Source organism: Myotis yumanensis, unplaced genomic scaffold, assembly GCF_028538775.1.
Source record: "Myotis yumanensis isolate MYYU_CA2020_CCGP unplaced genomic scaffold, mMyoYum1.0.hap1 SCAF_15, whole genome shotgun sequence".
Classification (NCBI taxonomy): domain Eukaryota; kingdom Metazoa; phylum Chordata; class Mammalia; order Chiroptera; family Vespertilionidae; genus Myotis; species Myotis yumanensis.
This window is the reverse complement of record NW_027223766.1, coordinates 3529993-3552095: the sequence shown is the minus strand read 5'-3', so window position 1 is coordinate 3552095 and position 22103 is coordinate 3529993. Positions and strand designations below refer to the sequence as shown.

General features: G+C 46.7%; 1 protein-coding gene across 7 annotated transcripts in view; it reads left to right on the top strand.

Moving 5' to 3' along the window:
* The first annotated feature begins 730 nt into the window (after positions 1-730).
* Positions 731-22103, top strand: part of LRRCC1 (leucine rich repeat and coiled-coil centrosomal protein 1) — a 33402-nt gene continuing 12029 nt past the window's right edge. For 5 of the 7 annotated variants that reach the window (XR_011468281.1, XR_011468282.1, XR_011468280.1 and 2 more), the window contains exons 1-12: positions 731-865; positions 2716-2921; positions 3236-3301; positions 7438-7605; positions 10205-10380; positions 10471-10683; positions 16801-16997; positions 17241-17385; positions 18302-18450; positions 18986-19190; positions 20043-20182; positions 21884-22085. Coding sequence is in view for 4 of the 7 variants with exons in the window: in XM_070392834.1 (XP_070248935.1) it covers positions 777-865; positions 2716-2921; positions 3236-3301; positions 7438-7605; positions 10205-10380; positions 10471-10683; positions 16801-16997; positions 17241-17385; positions 18302-18450; positions 18986-19190; positions 20043-20182; positions 21884-22085 (1956 nt within the window). In the remaining 3 variants the exon portion in view is untranslated. Of the gene's footprint in view, positions 866-2715; positions 2922-3235; positions 3302-7437; positions 7606-10204; positions 10381-10470; positions 10684-16800; positions 16998-17240; positions 17386-18301; positions 18451-18985; positions 19191-20042; positions 20183-21883; positions 22086-22103 lie in introns of those variants that run through there. The other 2 variants (XM_070392837.1, XM_070392838.1) reach the window with 2 other exon arrangements.

Sequence of the window (22103 nt, the reverse complement as noted above, 5' to 3'; positions counted from 1 at the left end):
AATCCCTGGCAGGGGCCTGCAGGACGTAGCCGATCAATGATTCTCTCTCATCATCGATGTTTCTATCTCTTCCTCTGAAATCAATAAAAATAATTTTTAAAAATAATAATGCTTGCACATTCTAGTTACCATCTAATGGACAAAAAAATCTATTTTTCAGAACATGATGTTGAGAAAGGATGTCATTTGTACATTGTTCCTCTAAGGATGCGGTTCGGTTAACTTCAACAACGGTATTTTACCGAAAGCAGGGAGTCACCAGGATGAAAGCTCTGGTCTCCAGGGAGTGAAGCGCTACCCCCGCTCGCGTTCACCTCGCACGGGTTCCCCACACTGCACAGTGCAAGCTCCCGGGCGAGCACGGGCTCCCGACCCCCTGGGAGGGCAGGCGGGCGCTGACCGGCCAGGCTGGGGACACCCTGGGGGATAAGGCCGTAGTCCTGCGGAGACAGGCGGCTGGGGACGCGGCCCGGCCTCCGCGCCGGCCACGCGAACGCCTGACACCTCGGCGCCATCAGCAGGACCCTTTCTTCCCCTGCACCTCGCACCGGAAGCTGCTCGCTTTACGGCAGGTGCCAGGCGAGCGCCAAGGCTGCCGTAAAAGGAGGCGAAGCCCCGGCCGCGGAGGCGCCGACTTCCGGCTTCGCCACCCGCCGGGCGGGAAGTGCGCGGTCGGTTGGAGCGGCCGGGCCCCGCCCCGCGGGCCGCACTTCCGGGGGGCGTGTTCCGGGCGGGCGGACCCAGCGCCGGCGCCGGTTGAGACACCCTCCGCATCCATGGAGGCGCCGGGGCAGGCGGAGGTCGAGCATGAGGACGGCGACAGCAGCTGTGGGGACCTGTGCTGCATGGACCAAGGCCTGCGGAGGTGAGGGCGCTCCGCCCGGCGGCGGGGCCGGCGGCCCGCCTCCCTCCCTCCCCGACACCCTGTTAGCTCCGGGCCGCCCGCCCCGCCCCGCCCCGCCGAGGGGTCCCTGTCCCTCGGGTTCTGCCCGTCCCTGCGCTGCCCCTTCTCTGACCCTGACCCCGCGGTCTCCGCCCTGCACGGGCTCTGCCGCGGGCCCCCTGGTCCCAGTCCGACCTTTGCGGACCCGCGACGCCGCCGTTCACGTGCTTCTTGCGAGGACCGAGCTCACCCTTTGGAGGCCCGATGCCCGCTGTCATGCAGCCCAGACTCGTGCGTGGAGCCCCTGCCCCTGTCCGGTGCCTGCCTGCCCGCCGCGCACCTCGCAGCCCTCCCTCTCGCTCCCCGTTTCCCGCCGACACGGGCTCACCGGGCGGGAGGAGCCACCGCAGGCCCCTCCGCTCCTGGTGCCTCGGCGGCCCTTCCTGTGAGCCCGGCCGCTCCTGCTAAAGCGTCGTGCCTGGACCCTGGTCTGAAATTTGCCCGATGTTTTCAGAGGAGTATTTCTGTTTGATAGTAACTGTCACTTGCTGAGTGCCATCTGTGTGCACGTTACATATGTTGCCACTGGCCCTCACCGCAGTTCTGCAAGGTGGTAGTTTTGCATGTGACAAACTTTCCCAGCCTCGAAGCTGGTGAGCAACTAAGTTCAAATTCAAGCCCATCTCCGTCTAAGGTCACTCTGCTTTTTCTACTGTGCCACGTAACCTGCACAGTATTAACTTCCAGAAGCGAGATGTTTTGGAAAATAAATGGTTGACATTAAGAACACATGTTAATAGCATAAGGTCTGGACTAAGTAATAGCTCAGTAAGTGACGGAGGCGAGGTCATGGGGACCTGTAGAGGCTGCCAGTTTGACATTTAGAAGTGCTGCCTCCTTTTCGGGGTGGGGGGGAAGGAGGGGGGTGTACAGAACATGGAGCCAGTGCCATGACCGTGCCTCCACCCCTCTGCACCGTGTGCGCGTTTGTATTCCTGGGAGGGCTGTTCCAGAGGGGCCCTGGTGTAAAGGGCACAGCTTGAGAGAATGAGGAGATGAGTTCCATTCAGTGGAGGTGCATTCCAAAGTCAGCAGGGAGGACGGGCACTTTTTCAATAGAAACAGCAGTGCCCGTGGTGTCTTTTGAAATGGGCTGCATCCTGGGTTAAGCAGCCGTTATGGACGGTGAGGGAAGTAGTGAACTGCAGGGCCAGGTCTGGATTTATACCGACTCAGTTAGGTAACAACTACAAGAACTGGGACAAGTTATTGAATTTCTGTAAATGTCAGTTTCCTTAGATCCCTACTGTTTAGTATTGTGAGAGTTGAATGAGATGAGGAAACAGGCTGTTAACTCATGGAACAGCAGAAAAAGTAGAGTGCAGTTTTGAGCTGGGGTGTAGGGACCCACGGCCTTTGCACTGGTGCCCTCCCTATGTGCTCATCACTGCATGTTGAGAAGCTAGACATGCCCAGGGTCACCTGCATCTCCTGAGTGGGTTTCTTGATTATATAAATGGCCCAAAATGCTGTTTTGTGGTAGGAATCGCTATACCTTGTGAGACATTTCAAAGCTACTACAAGTAGGAAGAATTTCATTATAGAACTAGAAGCCCGATGCACAAAATTCATGCAAGGGGCTCAGCTCTCGCAGCCCTGGCTTTGCCCGGAAGGTAGTCCAGCTGTCCAGTCTAATTAGCATATTATACTTTTATTGTTTTAGATGAGTAGAGCTCACAGTTATATATACTCTGTTGGGTTAATTTTAATTATTTGGTTATGATTTCAAAATCCATTTTTTGGTGTTTGATGGTACATATTTTCTTTTATAGCATATCAGAGTTATCCTTAGATTCAACCCTCCATGCCATCAATCTGCATTGTAACAACATCTCGAAGATCGAAGCCATTGACCATGTCTGGAATTTACAACATTTAGATTTGTCATCTAATCAAATCAGTCAAATCGAAGGGCTAAGCACACTGACAAAACTACGCACTTTAAATTTGTCCAGCAATTTGATCACAAAAATAGAAGGTGTGTAAGTGATTTTCATGTAATACTTTGAGTAAGGAAGATGACTTAAGTCCATTTTTTTCCTTCACAGAAGAATGGGATAAATAGTAAACTTTTGAAAACTGACCCTAAAATTTATTATATAAAAATTTTTCTCCTAAAAAAGTATTTAGCCTTTTTCAAGTATTTTATAAAATACCAACAAAATTGATTTTACTGTTATTTAATTCGACTGTAGATTTGCTTCAAAAAGTCTGAAATGGTATTGCAGTACTATATAGCTTTAATAAATTGATTATTGAATCCTGTAAAAGCTTTATTTTATTTTATTTTAGGACTTGAAGCACTAATTAATCTGACTAGACTGAATTTATCCTATAACCACATAAATGATTTAAGTGGTAAGTAGATGTGCTTTATATATATAGAAGCCTAAGCGACTGTTAGAACTGGTTGACAGGTTGCTATGACGTGCATTGACCACCAGGGGCCTGACACTCAATGCTAGAGCTTCCCCCTGGTGGTCAGTGCACTCCCACAGCCAACCTCCCATGGCCGGCCAACCTCACGCAGTCCCTCCCCCAGCTGGATGGCCCTGATCGGCCCCCATCAGGGCCAGCTGGTAACATCCTGCGGTCCCTACCCTCTGCCAGCCGGCCCCGATAGGCCCAATCAGGACTGGGTGATGGGCAAGATGGCCCCGATTGCCGGCCAGGCAAGGAACCCCACCCGTGCACAAATTCATGCACTGGGCCTCTAGTTTTTCTATAATGCTGAATATTTGCCATGTGTGGTGAGTTAGAATGAGCTCAGCATGTCAGAAAGCTGAATAATACAATTTTTGACCAAAAATCTCATCTAGAGAATGTGTTGGTACCAAAGCTACCACTGAATGAAGAATTGGGATTAAAACTAGGGTGGTCTGTAACAGGACAAACTTGGATAGAAGGACCTCTTTTGGGGGAAATGGTATTTTAATCTTAGATAATTAATGAATATACTGTTCTAGAGAGGAAGAATTCCAATAGAACTTCTTACAGTGATAAAAACATTCCACGTTTGCGCTGCCTGTCATAGCACCCAGTGTGCCATGCGAGCATTTGAAATGTGCCTAGTGCACCGAGGAACTGGATTTGTCATTTTATTTACTTTCAATCAAACTTAAGTTTAAATTACAAAGCCACCTGAGGCCGTCCTACCAGATTGGACAGTATGAGTGTAAAGCATCCCAAAGGCCATTACAAAATGAAGGTCAAATACATGTTTTTTCTTTTTTACTTCAGTATGTCTAAAAAGGTAAAAAATTACCTACTTTTTAACTGATTAAAGTGATACACTGATAAAGCAAAAAAAAGTTTCATAATTATTCATCAAATTATTGGATTCTCTATCTTCATAAACTCAATCGATATTTGAAACAGCCTTATTCATTCATTGGTTTTCTCCCCTACTAGAAAAATACTACCCTACGCCAGGTGTTTAGTATAAAAAAAAAAGAAATGATCTAGTCTCTACCCTTAAGCTGAAGTAGCAGCAGTATTTTAAATTTTCCCCCCAAAGATGTGAAAGTATTAGGTTTGAGTATGGGCTGTAGGTCTGTCACTGTTGTGCGCTGTTGAGCAAAGTCTGTCACTTTTTGGATGCAGTTTCCTTATCTGAAAAATATGAATCTTAGATAAGAGAGTAATTTACTTACCAACAAATATTTATTAAAGAGCACCTGTGGACAAATAGAGTTCTTTTTTTATGATTTTTATTGATTTTTAGAGAGAGAGGAAGGGAGAAGGCTAGAGAAATGGAAACATCAATGAGAGAGAGACGTCCATCAGCTGCCTTGATCAAGCCCATAGTCAGGGCATATGCCCTGACCAGGAGGAATTGAACCATGACCACCTGGTTCATGGGTCGACCCTCAACCACAGAGCCATACCAGCCAGGCTGGACAGATAAAGTTCTTGTAGGGAATGATTATGGAGCATCTAGAATTTACATCCATTACTGGTAGAATTCAAAGTAGTATAAGGATTTTGGAAAACAGTTTGAAGGTTTCTTATAAGGTTACATGTACATTTATATGCAATCCCACTCTAGGCGTTTACCAAAGAGAAATGAAAATATGTCTAATCAGAGACCTGTACATGAGTGTTTGTATGTTTATATACCTTTTCATATAATCAGGTTTCTGTGATTATCTGTAATCTCTAAAAACTGAAAACCAGTCACTTACCTGTCACCTGGTAAACAGAAATTGTGATGCAGCCACAAGATGGAATACTAAGGCCATAAGAAGGAATGAGCTATTGATACATGCTGCAGCATGGATGAATCTAAAAAAGAATTGTGCTAAGTGAAAGCATTCACAAAAGGCTACCCTGTATGAATCCAATATGCACCATTCTAACAAAGGCAAAGTTATAGGGGCAGAAAACAGATCATCAGTCGCCAGGGCTTGAACACGGGGAGAGAAAATTGCCTACATAGGGACACACTGATTGGGGTGGTGGAAATAAATGTTCTATATCTTAGTCATGGTTAAAAAAAAACTATATGTTGGTCAAAGCACATGGAACTCCACACCTAAGAAATGTGAATTTTAATGACTGTCTGAGAGAAGGAATATGAAGAAAATGTCATAGGCAACCCTGGAAGTTCTAATAGCTAATTCTTAGAATGATGTATTTTATTCAGAAACACCTCGCTAGAGAGCAGAGCACGGCAGTGTGTGTGCTAGAGCGTGTGGCACGCTAGGGCTCAAGCGAGCGAGTTGGACCTCGGAGCAGAGGAAGGAAGTGTGGCTGGAGCACAGCAAATGGGGTTCGTGTGCAGAAGAGAGATGAGCAAGCAGGCAAAGGGTGACGTTTGCATGTTGTCGTAGGTACAACAGGGGCCATGGGAGGGCTTTAAACAAGTGACGTCGCACATGTGTTAAGGATCACTTGGGCTGAATGAGGAGGGTGGGTGTTAGGACAGGAGTGGGAGTCAGTGGGAAACTGCTCCAGGTGTCCAGAGAAGAGGGTGAGACCTGGACTGGGTGGAGACGGGAGATGGCTAAATGCGTTTTACACGTGGAGGTCATAGGCCTTGCTGATGTGTGTGATGAGGGCATGGAGGAGAAAGAAATCCCAGATGATGAACACGAGTTTTCACTGAAGTAACAGGCAGATGATGGTATTGCTTCCTTATGTGTGATGATTGGGGAGGAGCAGGTTTGAGATGGGGTGAGACGTGTGTGTGTGCGCGCGCGCACGCACGTGCACATATGTGAGTAATCGGGTTAGAGCTGAGATCTGGCACATTCGTGGTGTTTGTAATCATGACACTGCGGAAGGTCCTGGAGAGCCTGTGGATGGAGGAGGGACACTAGGGGACAGCCAGTGACGAGTGTGTGTGTGTTAGTGTAATCAGTTGGAGCTGAGATGTGACACATCGATGGTGTTGCAGCCATGACACTGCAGGAGGTCCTGGAGAACCTGTGGATGGAGGAGGGACACTAGGGGACAACCAGTGACGAATGTATGTGTGTGTTTGTGTAATCGGGTTGGAGTTGAGATGTGACACGTTGATGGTGTTGCAGCCATGACACTGCGGAAGTGCGGGAGGTCCTGGAGAGCCTGTGGATGGAGGAGGGACACTAGGGGACAGCCAGGAATGTGGAGCAGGACCTTACAGTGCAGCTGCATCTCAGAATGGCCCTTCCAAGAGAAGGGAGGCTGGGGCATGGTCCACTGACAAGCTCCCTTCTCCAGGGCTGAGGGAGCCCTGCAGGCACACTTTCGGGCTGCACCTTTGCTCAGCAAGCTCTACTTGGAAGCAGGTTCTGAGGCAGGAAAGAGAAATGGCCAGTTGCACCCCTGTGTCATAGCACCATAATTTACAGTAGCCAAGATCTGGAAGCAGCCCAGGTTTCCATCAGATGAGTGGATAAAAAGGCTGTGGTACATTTACACCATGGAATACTATGCGGCAATAAAAAAGGATCTCTTACCTTTTGGGACAGTATGAATGGACCTGGAGAGCATTATGCTAAGTGAAATAAGCCACTCAGAGAAAGACAAATACCATATGTGGAATCTAATGAACAAATGAGCAAAATAGTAAAACAGCCTGTGCTCTAGGGGTACCTGAGTAGGGCACATGAGGCTGTCAAGGTGGGGTTCCTGGCTTACCACACCCCAGATAAGCTGGGGCTATAGGTATTACCAGGGACTAAATCAAATGCTATTTGTATTTTATGCTCAAACCAACAATGGAAGCTTATTCAGTGTTTGCTTATCAGGAAGGAGCCTGGAGCCTTGTTTGTTCTGTAAGTTCCTGCATGGCCTAGGAGGCCTGAGAGTTTTGTTTGAATGGAACTCATACCAGGGGCCTCTGTTCTCAAAACAAGCGGACTTGACTGACCCTCTCCACGAGGTGCAGCTTCACAGCGAGGCCTCGCTCGCCCTGTGCCTTCGCCTCAAAGTAGAACCCACATCAAGTGTTCTGTGAGCTGTTGGGGAAATGGCTGCTGTGGCATCAGCAGGGTTTTTTCATCTTGCAGGTTTGATGCCCCTTCATGGAATCAAACATAAGCTTAGATACATCGACCTGCACAGCAACTGCATAGACAGCATCCACCACCTGCTCCAGTGCGTGGTGGGCTTGCACTTCCTGACGAACCTGGTTTTGGAGAAGAATGGCGAGGATAACCCTGTCTGTCGGGTGCCGGGTAGGACCCTCCAATTCACTGCGCTTTGTAACAGTGTTCACAGCAGCTGGTGCTTAGAACTTGCTTTTATTTGTCTTAAGCTTTTCAGCATTTTATTATGTATTTGGAAAAACATAATTGCAACATAAAATATTTTTTTAGACAAACTAAGTTGCTATTAAAAGAATAACACAGCGAATAAATTAGTGACTCTGTTAAACAGTTTTAAATTTTTCTAGAGGCCTGGTGCACGAAATTCGTGCGGGGGGTGGAGGGTGGTCCCTTAGCCCGGCCTGCACCCTCTTGCAATCTGGGACCGCTGGTTCCTGACTGCTGGCCGGCCTGCCTGATCACCCCTAACCACTCGCCTGCCTGCCTGATTGCCCCAACCACTCTACTTGCCTGCCTGATCGCCCCTAACCACCTGCCTGTCTGCCTGATTGCCCCTAACCATTCTGCCTGCCTGGCTGATCACCCCTAACCACTCGCCTGCCTGCCTGATCGCCCCTAACCACCTTTGCCTCAGCCCCTGCCACCTCGGCTTTGTCTGGAAGGACATCGGAAGGTCATTAAACTCTCCTGTCTAATTAGCATATTACGCTTTTATTATTATTATTTTTTTTTAAATCTTTATTGTTCAGATTATTACATTTGTTCCTCTTTTTTCCCCCCATAACTCCCCTCCTCCCAGCTCCCACCCCACCCTCCACCCTCACTCCCCACCCACTGTGTTCATCCATAGGTGCATGATTTTTGTCCAGTCACTTCCCGCATCTCCCACACCCCTTTCCCCCCGCCAAGAATAGTCAGTCCATTCCCTTTCTATGTCCCTGATTCTATTATAATCACCAGTTCATTCTGTACATCAGGTTATTTTTCACTTGATTCTTAGATTCATTTGTTGATAGATGCATATTTGTTGTTCATAATTTGTATCTTTACCTTTTTCTTCTTCTTCCTCTTCCTAAAGGATACCTTTCAGCATTTCATATAATACTGGTTTGGCGGTGGTGAACTCCTTTAGCTTTTCCTTATCTGTGAAGCTCTTTATCTGACCTTCAATTCTGAATGATAGCTTTGCTGGATAAAGTAATCTTGGTTGTAGGTTCTTGGTATTCAGCACTTTGAATATTTCTTGCCATTCCCTTCTGGCCTGCAAAGTTTCTGTTGAGAAATCAGCTGACAGTCGTATGGGTATTCCCTTGTAGGTAATTGAGCCTCTTTCTCTTGCTGCTTTTAAGATTCTCTCTTTGTCTTTTGCTCTTGGCATTTTAATGATGATGTGTCTTGGTGTGGTCCTCTTTGGATTCCTTTTGTTTGGGGTTCTCTGCGCTTCTTGAACCTGTAAGTCCATTTCTTTCTCCAGGTGGGGGAAGTTTTCTGCCATTATTTCTTGAAATAGGTTTTCAATATCTTGCTGTCTCTCATCTTCTGGCACTCCAATAATTCTGATATTAGTCCGCTTAAAGCTGTCCCAGAGGCTCCTTACACTATCTTCACACTTTCGGATTCTTTTTTCATTTTGCTTTTCCAATTGGGTGTTTTTTGTCGAATCTTTGGTTTGATTCTTGAGCTCCTCTGGTCTGCTATTGGGTATAATATTCTTTATTTCAGTCCGTGTATGCTTACTTTCTAATTTCTTTATCGTAGCATCGAGGGTCTCATTAGTTTTCGTGAGGCTCTGCACAAATTTATGGCAAGCCCTCAAAATTGCGATTCTTAGCTCCATATCCTCCATTTCTGTCATGTTTTTTTGTCTCCGCATCTTTTATGCTTTCTTGGTGCACCCCCTTGTGGTCTCTGTGCGCAGTCTTGTTCTAGCCAAGCCTTAATTGTTGTAGTTAACACTAGAGGGATTTGACCACCAGGCCGACTGGCTGTAGGAATCAGCTGTGCGGAAAACGTCTGTCTTCTGGGGAGGCGCTAGTCCAGCCCTTGCCTGAGGCGATCGGCAAATGGCTGTGCGCAGGGCTTGGGCGGGCGGGATCAACAGGGCGGGGGGAGGGAGCCGCTATGGCCGCTCTCAGTCCGTCCCCAGGGGCTCTGCCTCTCTGTCCCAGTAACCGCTGCAAACCTCGGAGGGGCCGTAGCCAGACAGTCCCGCTTCTCCCGTTTGAGTCTGGGTCCCTAGAGACTCGCCCGGATCTGTAGCCCAGAGTCTGAGACTCACTCCTGATTGAAAACGACAACCGCGCCCTCAGCCGCCAGCTCGCTTTGCGCGCGCACCACCTCACCACCGCACCACCGTACCTTTAAATTTTCCACACTACGCCTCCTCTGAGCATCGGAATGCTGTTGTTTTTGCTTCTAGTTGAAGAGTCTCTCCTCAGCCAGCCTTCCTGTGGTTCTGGTTGATGTCCGTTCCGACTTTTAGTTGTATTTTTGAAGTGGTTGTTTACGGCGGCAGTCTCCGGTGTTTACCTATGCCGCCATCTTCGATTCCTCCCGCTTTTATTATTATAGATAAGTGAGTGCCTCAGAATTAAATTATCATTGTGAGATATTCTTAGAGTGTAACTCTAGGCAGTTGTAGGTACCTCTGGTAGCTGACCAATTCAGTTGATTCGCCAAGTAATTAACTTCTTTAATGCATGAGTTTTCATTTTGAATATGTCTCCAGGGTACCAAGCAATTATGCTGCAGACCCTGCCACAGCTTCGAATCCTGGACTGCAAGAACATATTTGGTGAGCCGGTAGACCTGTCACAGATAAACTCCTCAAGTCTGCAGTGCTTCGAAGGTCTTTTGGATAATTTGGTTTCATCTGATTCTCCCCTAAATATCAGTGAAGATGAGGTATGGTATTGGGTTTTCCCTAATACAAAGATGCCTTCAGCTTGTCCTTCATCAGCGCACATGTTGAGGGTCTGGTGGTGTCTGTCCTAGATCGCTGACGGCCTGCCGGTGGTGACGGCCCCCACGGGTGATGACATGGCCCCCCTGGACCCCTTTGCAAGTCCTCCGACTGACACGGGGCTGCCGTCTTTCATGTCCGTGTGCCCGCCTTCTGAGCCAGAGAAGGATAATCATGATAGCGATTTCCAGAATGAGATGAAACTTCAGAAATTAGATGATCAGTTTTTACAGCTTCTCAATGAAGTAACTATTTTTCCTATTTTACTAAGTCCTGTGTTTGTTGAAGAAATAGTTCAAAAAATGTAAAGTGAAAATTGGTTCAAGCGGACATCAGAAACACTGTACTGCATTTGTGCACGTTCTGTGTGTATGTCTGTCAGTTCTTGTCTTTTCCAGAAGTGGGATTGTTACAGTCCCTGGGGCGGGAACAGTGATGTACTTTCCCCTCATTTCCTCGTCCTCCTCTAGACCTTCTACTGTGATTTCTGTTGTGCTTCCCCTATTTCCACCTGCTCCCCTATTACTTCAAACTCTCTCTGCACCTGCCTGTGAACGGGGGGGGATTGGGAGTCACTTTTGACCTCTTCTGTCATCTCTTCAGTTGTTTGATGGTCAAAACCACTTCTGGAACCCACAGCTGAATCCAAATTAATTCATAGATTTCCTCCTTCGACTCTTTACAGTAGATCTTCCCCAAATGAATCTCTATTTCCCTGAGTTACTCATTCGACTTTGCCCCTTACACTGCTGTTCAGGGTGAGCTACAGTCCTGGACTCGCTGCTGTCGGGGTCCCGGCCTCCCCTGAAAGGCGAGGCTGTTAGTCAAATGTCAGTTTGACCTCAAAATTTGTAATTTTAATACTTAATTATTTTCTGAAGCTGTAGTGGGGGTGGGAAGCAGACAACCCTTATGGGATGTTTCTGGTCGGTGGGTTTTTAATAATCCTGAACTGTTGTCGTAGCTGTGGTACCAGCAGTGCCCGATAAACAAGGCCCCCGTTGGTGAGTGGGGGAGAGAGAGAGTGAGGCTGCCAGGGTTCCTCGTGCCGGAGCGCAGATTGGGTTCCTTTGGGGCCGCAGAGGAGGTGGTGATAGGGCTAGGCTGCAGCGCTGGCCTGGCGTGCTTTGCCGTTGTTGACATACTTCTGGGCCTCCATCTCCTCAGGTTTCCTGCCTATCTTTTCTCATGGCCGACTCTTCGACCAGCTTCAGAACTTAGATTTCAGCTGAACTTAAATATGAAGCGCACCTGGCAGCTTCTCTTGCACTCGCACATCTTTCTCACGATGGCTCGGTCCAGTAGATGGGGTCACACTCGCTGTCCTGTTCCCTAGAGTGGAAACCGGGAGACCTGAGTGTCCTCTGTAGGGGAGCCATTGAGCCTCGTGCTTGATGACCTGGAAATCAGTGTGGGCATGACTGTCCCTACTTTGTTTTCACTGCTATGTCGTGGTCCACTGTACGACATACCAGCGTTTATTTGTCATTGTCCTCCTGAGGTTCCGCCAGATTAGCTCCACGTCTGTGGCCGTTGCTGATAAGTCTGTGTGTGAACTTAGGTCTTCCCTTCCCTTCCGTGAACAGCTGGAAGCGGAATGTCTGGAGTGGGGCTGGGTGTGTGCTCAGTTACACGGGACACTGCCAGAGCCTCTGGGTGCCAGTGCACGCTGTCCCGCCAGCAGTGCCCAAGGGGCTGTGTCACTGTCTCTGCCCAGTCCTGACCGCCCCCCTCAGTTCCCCTTGACCCCCCCCCCCCCCCCCCCCCCCCGCACTGTGCTGTTAGCACTAACCTCATTGCAGCCACTCTGCTGGCTGTGTTCTGGTGTGCACTGTGCTTGAATTTGCATGTCACTAATGGTCGGCAGAGCTGAGCACTTTCCATGGGCTTACTGAGTAGATAAATCTTTTGTGAAGTGTCTGTTCAAACTTTTTGCCCATATTTTATTGAGTTGCTAGTTTATTACTGGGTTATAAGAATTCCTTCGAGTCTCCCTGTGATGGGGCAGTGCAGCTCCAGCCCACGCTGTCTCTGTTTGGGAAGGGAGAGAAAGCAGTAGCTGGCATCCCCGCAGCCTCTCCAGGTGAGCGTGCTGGAGAGGCGGGAAGGGCTCCATGTGGCCAGTCACACACACACACAAGAATTCATTCTATATCCTGAATTCTGATGTCAGATATTGGTCATGTATTTGTCAAATGTTTGTGGGTATTTTCTCACAAATTGTATCATTTTTTCTTTGATGGTTATTGCATTCGGTGCATTTTCAAATTCTTGGGTATCCCCAAGTCACCCAAGTCATGATGACATTGTCCTGTGTTACTCTCCAAAAAGCTGAGGTCTGTGCATATGGGAAGCAATCGGAGTCCATGCCTCTCTGTGGGTGGGCAGTTTTCCCAGCACCACTTGTGGGAAAGGCTGTTCTTTCCTCCCCTGGGTGGTTTTGATGCACCGAAGGGTCACAGGTTCAATTTCTAGGCAAGAGCATGTACCTGGGTCGAAGATTCCATACTACCCTGGTCGGGGCACATACAGGAGGCAACCAATTGATGTGTCTCTCTCACATCATGTTTCTCTCTCTCCCTCTCCCCCCTCCCTTCCACTCTCTCTAAAAATCAGTGAAAAAAATATCTTCGGTGAGGATTAACCAAGCAAAAATAAATACATAAAATAAAAAATTATATGACCTTATAAATTATAGAATCTATTTCTGGTCCCTTTTTTCTGTTTCTTTGTTCTATTGTTTTTTATCTTATGCCAAAACCACATCGTCTTGATTTTTGTTTCGTAGTAATTTTATAAGTGTGGTAATGTAAGTCTTACAATTCTTTCTTTTTATTCCCCAAATTATGTTGGGTATTCTACGTTCCTTGCATTTCTTTAGGCTTCAAAATCAGCTTGTCTGTTTCTGAAAAATTTATATGTTAATATTGAGTTGTAAATTTGTGAACTTATCTCTGTTATTTAGGTCTGTTTCATTGTTCTCAGCAGTAGTTTTCAACATACAAGTTTTACACATCTGTATAAAATTTTGTATTAAATTTTGTTTTATAATTGTTTGTAAACTGAACAACTTTTGTAGTTTTGTGTCCCACTTGATTGCTGCTTGTACGTAAAAGTGTGGTTGATTTTTGTGTACATGACTTGTGTCCTGTCACCTTGCTGAATGTATTAGTCTAGTCCTTGTTCTGTCTTGCTGATGATTTTCTACATAAACAATCATCCACAGACTTCTTCCTTCTTCCCTGGTCTCTGTGCTGCTCCTTTTGCTTTATTGCAACGGCTGAGGTCTCCAGTGCAGTGCTGACCGAAATGGTGAGGTGGGCGCCTCCTGGCCCAGAGTGCTCTCTATGTGACCCTGAAGTGTGATGCTAGTGGTACGTTGTTCATAAATGTCCTGTATCAAATCCTTTACTTATGTTCTGCATTTTCTGATGGTGTTAAATTTTTTTTCATCAAATGTTTTTGCATCTATTGAAATAATCTTGATTTTTTTACTCTTTATTAAGCGTGCCGGGAGCGCTATCGCGCTCCTCCCGCAGTGTCACTATTAGATGCTAGTAGTTCACTCTTTATTGACAGATGGCACCTAAGTGCAGATTACTTATGATGCCGAATGTTTGTAGTTCTAAAATTGACCACTGGCATTTATCTGCCTAATTTTTTACAGGTACTACGATTTTATGAAGGCTTTTTCCTAAACTGCTGTAAAATCAGCAAAAATGCCTTGGCAATTTTAGCATAGTTCCTAGGATATTGGTTGTCACTCAAAGGGTTAATATAATAGGATGAACTACATTGATTACTTTTCAGATGATAAACATTGCATTCTTGATATGCTAGTATGCCTCATTTAATCACGATATATTATCTCTTGTATATATTCCTGGATTCAGTTTGCTGGTACTTTATAAGGGTTTTGATGTCTTTGCTCATGAGGGATATTGGTTTATACTTGCATGGTAGGGTCTTTGGTTTTCATGTTTGGGGCAGGCTGCCTAGTAAATGAGGTGAGAACTGTTCCTCCTGCTCTGTGTTCTAAGTGTTTGTAAGACTGGAATTATTTCTCCCCTAAATGTTCAATAGGGTTCACCAGTGAAATCACCTGGGCCTGGGAGGTTCTTAATGATGAATTCAATGTTTACATAATTCAAAGGCCACTCTTTGTTTTGTCTTGTTCAGTTTAGCTTGGCTTTTTGTTGATTTCTACAGAAATCAACTTTGTTCATTTTATCTACTTTTTCCCACAATATCAACTTCTACATTTTATTTTTTCTTTTACTTACTTTTAATTTACTCTTCTTTTTCTAGCTTCTTAATGTAAATGCTTATTAGGTTATTGATTTTGGACATGTTCTAACCTAATCATTCAAACCAGTAAATATTCCTTTAAAGACTGCGTTAGCCACATTCGACAAGTGTCTCATTTACTTCTGTTTTTTCAGAGAGCCCATTCCGGGCCATTTCCACGAGGGTTCCCTGGCCCAGCACGCCTGTCTCAGTGGCTGTCATCTGGGCCTCGTGCAGGGTGTGTGTCTGCAGCTGTGGCCTCGGGCTAGGAGCTGCACGGCACCTCAGGGGATTCCTGGCTTCCTCAGGTTTGCAGTTCTGTCAGTTGCATGCAAGATGTTAAACGTCCAACTCTGACTTGGATTTGCCAGTTTCCCTTCAACTTTCTTAATATTTACTCTTGGTTTTCAGCACTTTGGCTGCATTGTGCTTAAGGATGGGTTTCTTCCTGTCTGTCCTGCTGACGGTTTGTTTCTCTGAGCATTTTAAACCCAGTGTATGGGAACTTGCGGGCATTATTTCTTCAACTCTTTTTCTGTCCCATTCTCTCTCCTCTCTATTCAGAGTCTACATGCTCTTTGCCATTGTCCCACAGTTTTCTGAGACTGGACATCTTACTAACTTTGTCCTCGGTATTCTTCACACTGAGTAATATCCACTGTGCCATCTTCAGGGTCACCGATTCTTTCTTTTGTCACCTCATTCTTCTGTGGAGCTCAGCCAGGGAGCTTTCACTTCAGACGTTGTACTTTTCCTATGTGAAATTTCCTCTTTTTAAAAATAATTTCTGTTTCTCTGCTGAGCTTTTTTCTCTCTATTCATGACAAGGATACTTTTTAGGCCACTAAGCACAATCGGGTCTCCCTCCACTGCCTGTCTGTTCTCCTGGGAGTAGTGAGGCTGGCTGCTCCTGGGGTGGGTGCTGCTGGGTCATTCTGGATATTGTGATGTTACGCTGTGGAGAGTCGATGTCCCTAGCAGCCTCCAGGATCCCTGTTTTTGACTTGAACTGTACCACTTTGTCTCTTGGGCTGCTTACTGTTGTCCTTCACTTGCCATCTCTGCGCTGTCCCCTGATTGTATAGACCCCAAAGCCTGACGTTTTACCTGAGTTTTGGACTTCCACACAGCACTTGCTGGGCTACATCCTCACCCCTGCACAGCACTCGCTGGGATACATCCTCACCCCTGCACAGCGCTCGCTGGGCTACATCCTCACCCCTGCACAGCGCTCACTGGGATACATCCTCACCCCTGCACAGCGCTCACTGGGATACATCCTCACCCCTGCACAGCGCTCGCTGGGCTACATCCTCACCCCTGCACAGCGCTCGCTGGGCTACATCCTCACCCCTGCACAGCGCTCGCTGGGATACATCCTCACCCCTGCACAGCGCTCGCTGGGCTACATCCTCACCCCTGCACAGCGCTCGCTGGGCTACATCCTCACCCCTGCACAGCGCTCGCTGGGATACATCCTCACCCCTGCACAGCGCTCGCTGGGATACATCCTCACCCCTGCACAGCGCTCGCTGGGCTATATCCTCACCCCTGCACAGCGCTCGCTGGGATACATCCTCACCCCTGCACAGCACTCGCTGGGATACATCCTCACCCCTGCACAGCGCTCGCTGGGATACATCCTCACCCCTGCACAGCGCTCGCTGGGATACATGCTCACCCCTGCACAGCGCTCGCTGGGATACATCCTCACCCCTGCACAGCGCTCGCTGGCCATATCCTCAGGCTAAAACCACAGAGACGGAAGCACCCCGTCTAGTTTTTTTCCCACATGTCAGTTACTCTAGAATAAGCTTGTATTTGTTCATTTCTCAGGGCCTACAAGTAGTTTTTGTTTGTTGTTTTATTTTTATTTTTCCCAAAGTTTATAATTGTTACCTGTGAGAGTCCACCCATAGGAGCTTACTTGTCCACACCAGAAGCTGATTCCCCATGTTTAATTCCAAGCTTTCTGACTTTACAGACCTTGACCTTGTAAGAGCCCATCATAGTGTAGGAGATTTCAAATTTTAGTCTTTTATACCAAATCAAACTTTGTTGGTTTTTTATTCTAGACTTCTAGCTCTTTAATAGATAATGTTCCCGAGAAAGACCTGATACTGAAAAGAGACATGGATATAACTTCTGAAAGTGACTATGGCAACAGAAAAGAATGCAATAGAAGAGTTCCTCGAAGATCGAAAATCCCATATTATTCCAAAACAATTCAGACTATTAAGCACTACAACAAAAACAGCAACACTTCCATAAGGTACTTATTTCCGATGTAGAAATTCAGACAAGGCCCACACAAGTTACTACTGCACTCCCTCCTCAAGCTCTCTACTTGCCTAACAGCAGCCGCAGGCTCTCAGCCTTGCCACTCAGACTTGCTCTGTGCATCTATGTATGTTTATACAGAACCATCCCTTTCTCTGGGATAGAGTGTCCTTCACTTGTGGAAAATATAAACACTGCACATTCTCTGGGTTATTTTCTGTTTCGTTCTTTGCAGTTACAGTCGTAAAATGAAGCAGCCTTTCTTTAAAGACTTATACGTATGTTCCTCTCTGGCGAACTGTAGCCAACTGGAGGAGGTTGAGGAGCCGAGGACTGAGCTGATGCAAGTGAACATCAGTTGCCCAGAGGACACCTACCGGGTAGGGAAAAAGACTCAAGAGAAATGCATGCAAGTGATCTTGGGTTTAAGTTTAAATACAGGTAGTCCCAGAAAAATAGTGCATGTTTTTATTAGCAAAAAGTATTGTGTGTTTTTTTATTGGAGTGATGGAAATTATTTTTCCTTCCTGGTTTCCAGATGTGTGATGTTATTATTTGTGTAATTTTTGAAGATAATGGCAATTACACACTTACTTAAATCAGATTCCAGTGAGACCCTGTGTTAAGTTTCCTGTGGAAAAGACGGCCTGTCTAAATGTTCACGTTCTTATTCCCAGCAGTGCTTCCTAACTTCTGGCTCTCAGACACCCACGTGTCTAAGGAAATCTGAGGCTTCGCAGGGAAGTCTGCCCTTAGACGCACCACAGGCATGCTAATTCAGGGTTTTCAGGACTCTCCCGAAACCCAATTAGGGATCCGTGGATTCCAGCTTAAGAGGCATTTAAAAATTTTTAAATTCTTCAATATTTGCCAGAATCATTCTCATGTTGTTAAGAATTTTTGGTGGACTGATTTATTTATAGCTTTATTAACTTGCCCTTATTTTACTTGTGAAGTTCTGGTTTTGATTGTGATGTTGCTGTTCTTCCAATAATATAATTACTTCTTAAACTGTTTCACACCTTTTGTGCTATTGGTTTCCTTCTCTTCTTTTCAAGTACAGAAGCTTGAAATATAATTGAGGAAAATAATAGTCATTGTCATGACAGTGATGGTAGCTCACCTTTCCTGAGTGGTCATTACGTGCCTGGCACGGTCTGTACTCTTCACTTCTGTTAATTTGTTTAACCCTCCCCACAGCCTCTGAATGAGGTGCTGCTATTTCCATATTATAAATGAGAAAATTGAGGCAAGATAATTTTTCCAAGTTCACACAACACAATTATTTTCTTTCAGATACTTGTTGAGCAGCTAGACCAGGAGAGAGAGAAGAGGTGGAAAGCTGAACAAGCTGAAAAGAAGCTCATGGATTATATCGATGAGCTGCATAAGCATGCAAACGAAAAGAAGGACATCCACAGCCTGGCTCTGCTCACCACAGATAGGTAAGGGCGCGGCCCAGCCTGGAGCATGACCTCGCAGCGGGAACCCTCCATTTCTGCCGGCTGAAGTGAGATCAGAGCCATGTTGTGGCTACAGCATTAGTGCTTCAGCAGCTTGTTCAGAACAAAGAATGCAGGCCCCGTTCGTTTGGGCTCAGCCAGAGGGTCAGTAGATGGATACACCTGCCGAGTGAGGACCAGCAAGCGCTCCTGGAAGGCACAGGCTGCACCCCTCTGTCCTGCTGGCCAGGAGGGCCACACCCTGCACAGCGCCTGGAACCAATGGCTCAGCAGAGCTTGCTGGCGAAGGAAGTTCACATACGATGACGTTTCATTCATCCAGGAAGTGTGGTGTGCCTTGTGGCACAGTGTTAGCTTCAGGGGTGGGAGAGGGGCGTGGACTCTGATTTTCAGCCTTTTTTTTTAATCTAGTGAGAGTTTGAAACATACTGCATTCTTCCTCTCCACTGTGACCTTTGATGTTGACTACAGTTTTTCTCTTTAAATGAGTAATATATGCATCTGATTTCTGTTTTAGGTTAAAGGAGATTATTTTTAAAGAGAGAAATTCCAAAGTACAACTCGAAGTTATGGTTCACAAACTTCAAAATGAAATAAAAAAACTGACCATTGAATTAATTAAAGCCAGAGACCAGCAAGAGGATCACATCCGACACCTGAGAGCCCTGGAGAGAGCGTTAGAGAAGATGGAGCGGCAGAAAGGGCAGCAGCAGACGGCACAGGTATTGCTGTCCCGTCGGGCAGCCTGGTTCTGGCGGAAGCAGCTCTGGTTGTCCGGTAGACTGGAGGCGAGTGAGCTGTGGAGTTACTGAATGAAGGCTCCTGCACTCACAAGGCCATCAGAAGACTTGGTGGACGTGTTGCAGGTTGCTAGGCTGTGTTCCCAGAGCCAGGACGTAAAGGCTCTTTGGGGCAGCTGAAGGGTTGTTGTTTTTTTAATGAATTTATTGGTGACATTGATGAGTAACATTCTATAGGTTTCAAGTGTTCAGTTCTATAGTACATCATCTGTATGTTTTTCTCTTAATCCCTTCGTCCATTTCACTCAGGCCTGCAACCCCCCTCCCCTCTGACAGCCACGCCAGTCTGTTCTCTGTCTCTGCGTGTCTGTTTCTCTTTTGATCTCAAGGTTCCTCACTTCACACTTTCTGATCTGGATGAAATGAGCAGCAGACAAAGCGAGTGTCGCTGCTGCCAGGGCTGTCCCTGATGTGACCACAGCATCATCACCTAGGACAGTGGTCGACAAACTGTGGCTCGCGAGCCACCTGCGGCTCTTTGGCCCCTTGAGTGTGGCTCTTCCACAAAATATCTACTTCTGCGCCTGGGCCACAAAGTTTCAGTTGCACTGTATGTGCGCGCCTGCACGTGGTATTTTGTGGAAGAGCCACACTCAAGGGGCCAAAGAGCTGCATGTGGCTCGCAAGCCCCAGTTTGCCAACCATGGACCTAGGACATTTTAAAAGTCAGTTTGGGCACTAGGTTCTATTATTTAGAAGGCACTTTTCCTGGGGAACTGGCAATGGAAGCAGGGAGTTATTGTCTTAAGTACTGTAATTGTGTGTTTTCCCCAGATGCGGCTTATCGAAGAGGTAGAGCTCAAGGCGGCGGCTGCCGACCAAGAAATTAACTTACTTCGAACTTCCCTTCAGCAAGAAAAGGAGCAGGTGCAGCAGCTTCACGAGCTTCTTGCACTGAAGGAGCAAGAGCACAGGTAAACGCTGCTGGCGTGGCTCAGTGGTTGAGCTTCGACCTATGAACCAGGAGGTCACAGTTCAATTCTCAGTCAGGGCACGTGTCCAGTTGCGGGCTCGATCCCCAGTGTGTACAGGAGGCAGCTGATCAATGATTCTTTTTCATCATTACTGTTTCTATCACTCCCTTTCTGAAATCAATAAAAATATATATATTTTTAAAAAGAGCACAGGTAAATGAAAGCGCACCAGGCAGTGGGGACAGTCAAGCAAAGGAAAGAAGCTGCTTGGTTCTTCCTCCTCCCCCTCACCCCCTCCCATCTCCCTCCACAAACAGGAGCCAGGACTGAGCAGTGGGAGGCTAGTTGCAGAGCACATGGGAGGGGCTGCTTGTGTATGTGGTAGGGTCCCCTCCTAGTGCAGTGGCAGCTCACAGACTCAGGTGACTTACTGAGGTGTGGGCACTTCCCTGGAAACTGTTCCTGCATTTCTGCAAATCCAACCTAAAGTTGGTCATTGGCATGTGCCAAAAACTGTTTTATTGGATCTCCAAGTGACACCGTGCTCAGTGGTTCTTTACTCCTGTGGAGCAGCTGCTAATAAACGTTTCCTTCCAAAGGCCAGATAGAAAGGATTCCAGCCCAGCTGGCGGTGCTCAGCGGCTAAGCGTTGACTCAGGTACAATTCCTGGTCAGGGCGCATGCCCAGATTATAGGCTCCATTCCCGGTGGGGGGCGTGCAGGAGGCAGTCGATGTTTCTCATCTGTTTCCATCTCTCTATCCTGCTCTCTTCCTCTCTCTTTAAAAAATCAAAAACATACCAATAAAAAAAGAAAGAAAGAAAGAAAGGGTTCCAGGCTTCGCAGGCCACAGCTAACTGCCTTCCCTGCAGATAGGACTTAAGCCAGTGGGCGTGGCCGTGTTCCCGTAAAACCTTGTTTACAGAAGAGGGAGGCAGGCCAGTGGAGCCCTGGGCCTCAGTGCAGCGCCCTGAGCTGAGTCCCCAGCCATGGGAACACTTTCGGCTGCTTGTCTCCAGCTGCCCCCAGCCAATTCTGTGATGTCATGTAGAAGGTAAATACTGATGCTTGGGGGGAAATTGGCATCCTAGGTATGGGTAGAACAGGTATGAAAGATTGAGGGAAAACAAAAGCAATGTATAAATTTGTACTTAGTTTCCTTTACATATCTTTTTTTTTTAGCATCTTGTTCTAGTTTAAAGAAACCCAGACTGGAAATAGTGGATTTTGTATTAATGGCTTGGTTTATTCAAGAAAAAATAGTGGTGAACTCAAAGGAATGAGCTCACATTTAAAGAAAAAAACTGGCCTTATATCAAAAAAGATTGGTGAATAATTTCACAGTTTAACTGATTTTTTTTCCTTAACCAACCACTAGTACCAGTCAGGCTGCGTTTATTGTATGTCAAAGACTCAGAGCCGAAGGCACAGGGAGGGAGAGCTGCAGGTGTGGCTAGGAGCCCTGGCGCCGTCCAGTGGGCCTGAATGTCTTGGGAACTTACACCAGGGCCATGCCTCTGATCCCACCCGCTGAGCACAGTCAAGGAAAACTCATTCCTTCTCTGTCCTGGCACAGTTTCTGTGTTTGAAGGTAGGGAGCTCATCTTAGAGGACAGTTAGGGACTATATAATATTTAATAAACTTTAAGGTTTTTCTTTCCAAGGGAACATTTTGTGATTGTTGTTTGTTTTTCATTCCAGGAAAGAACTTGAAACAAGGGCGTTTTTCAGTGATGCTGAGTTCCAGGAAGCCATAGCCAAGGAAGTGGCAAAAGAAGAGGCAAAGCATGAGCAAGAGATCAAAGGATACCAAGAAAAAATCGACACATTAAATCATCAGTACCTGGATTTGGAGAATGAATTTCGTATTGCTTTAACTCTCGAAGCCAGAAGATTTAAAGATGTAAGAATTGGCATTTAG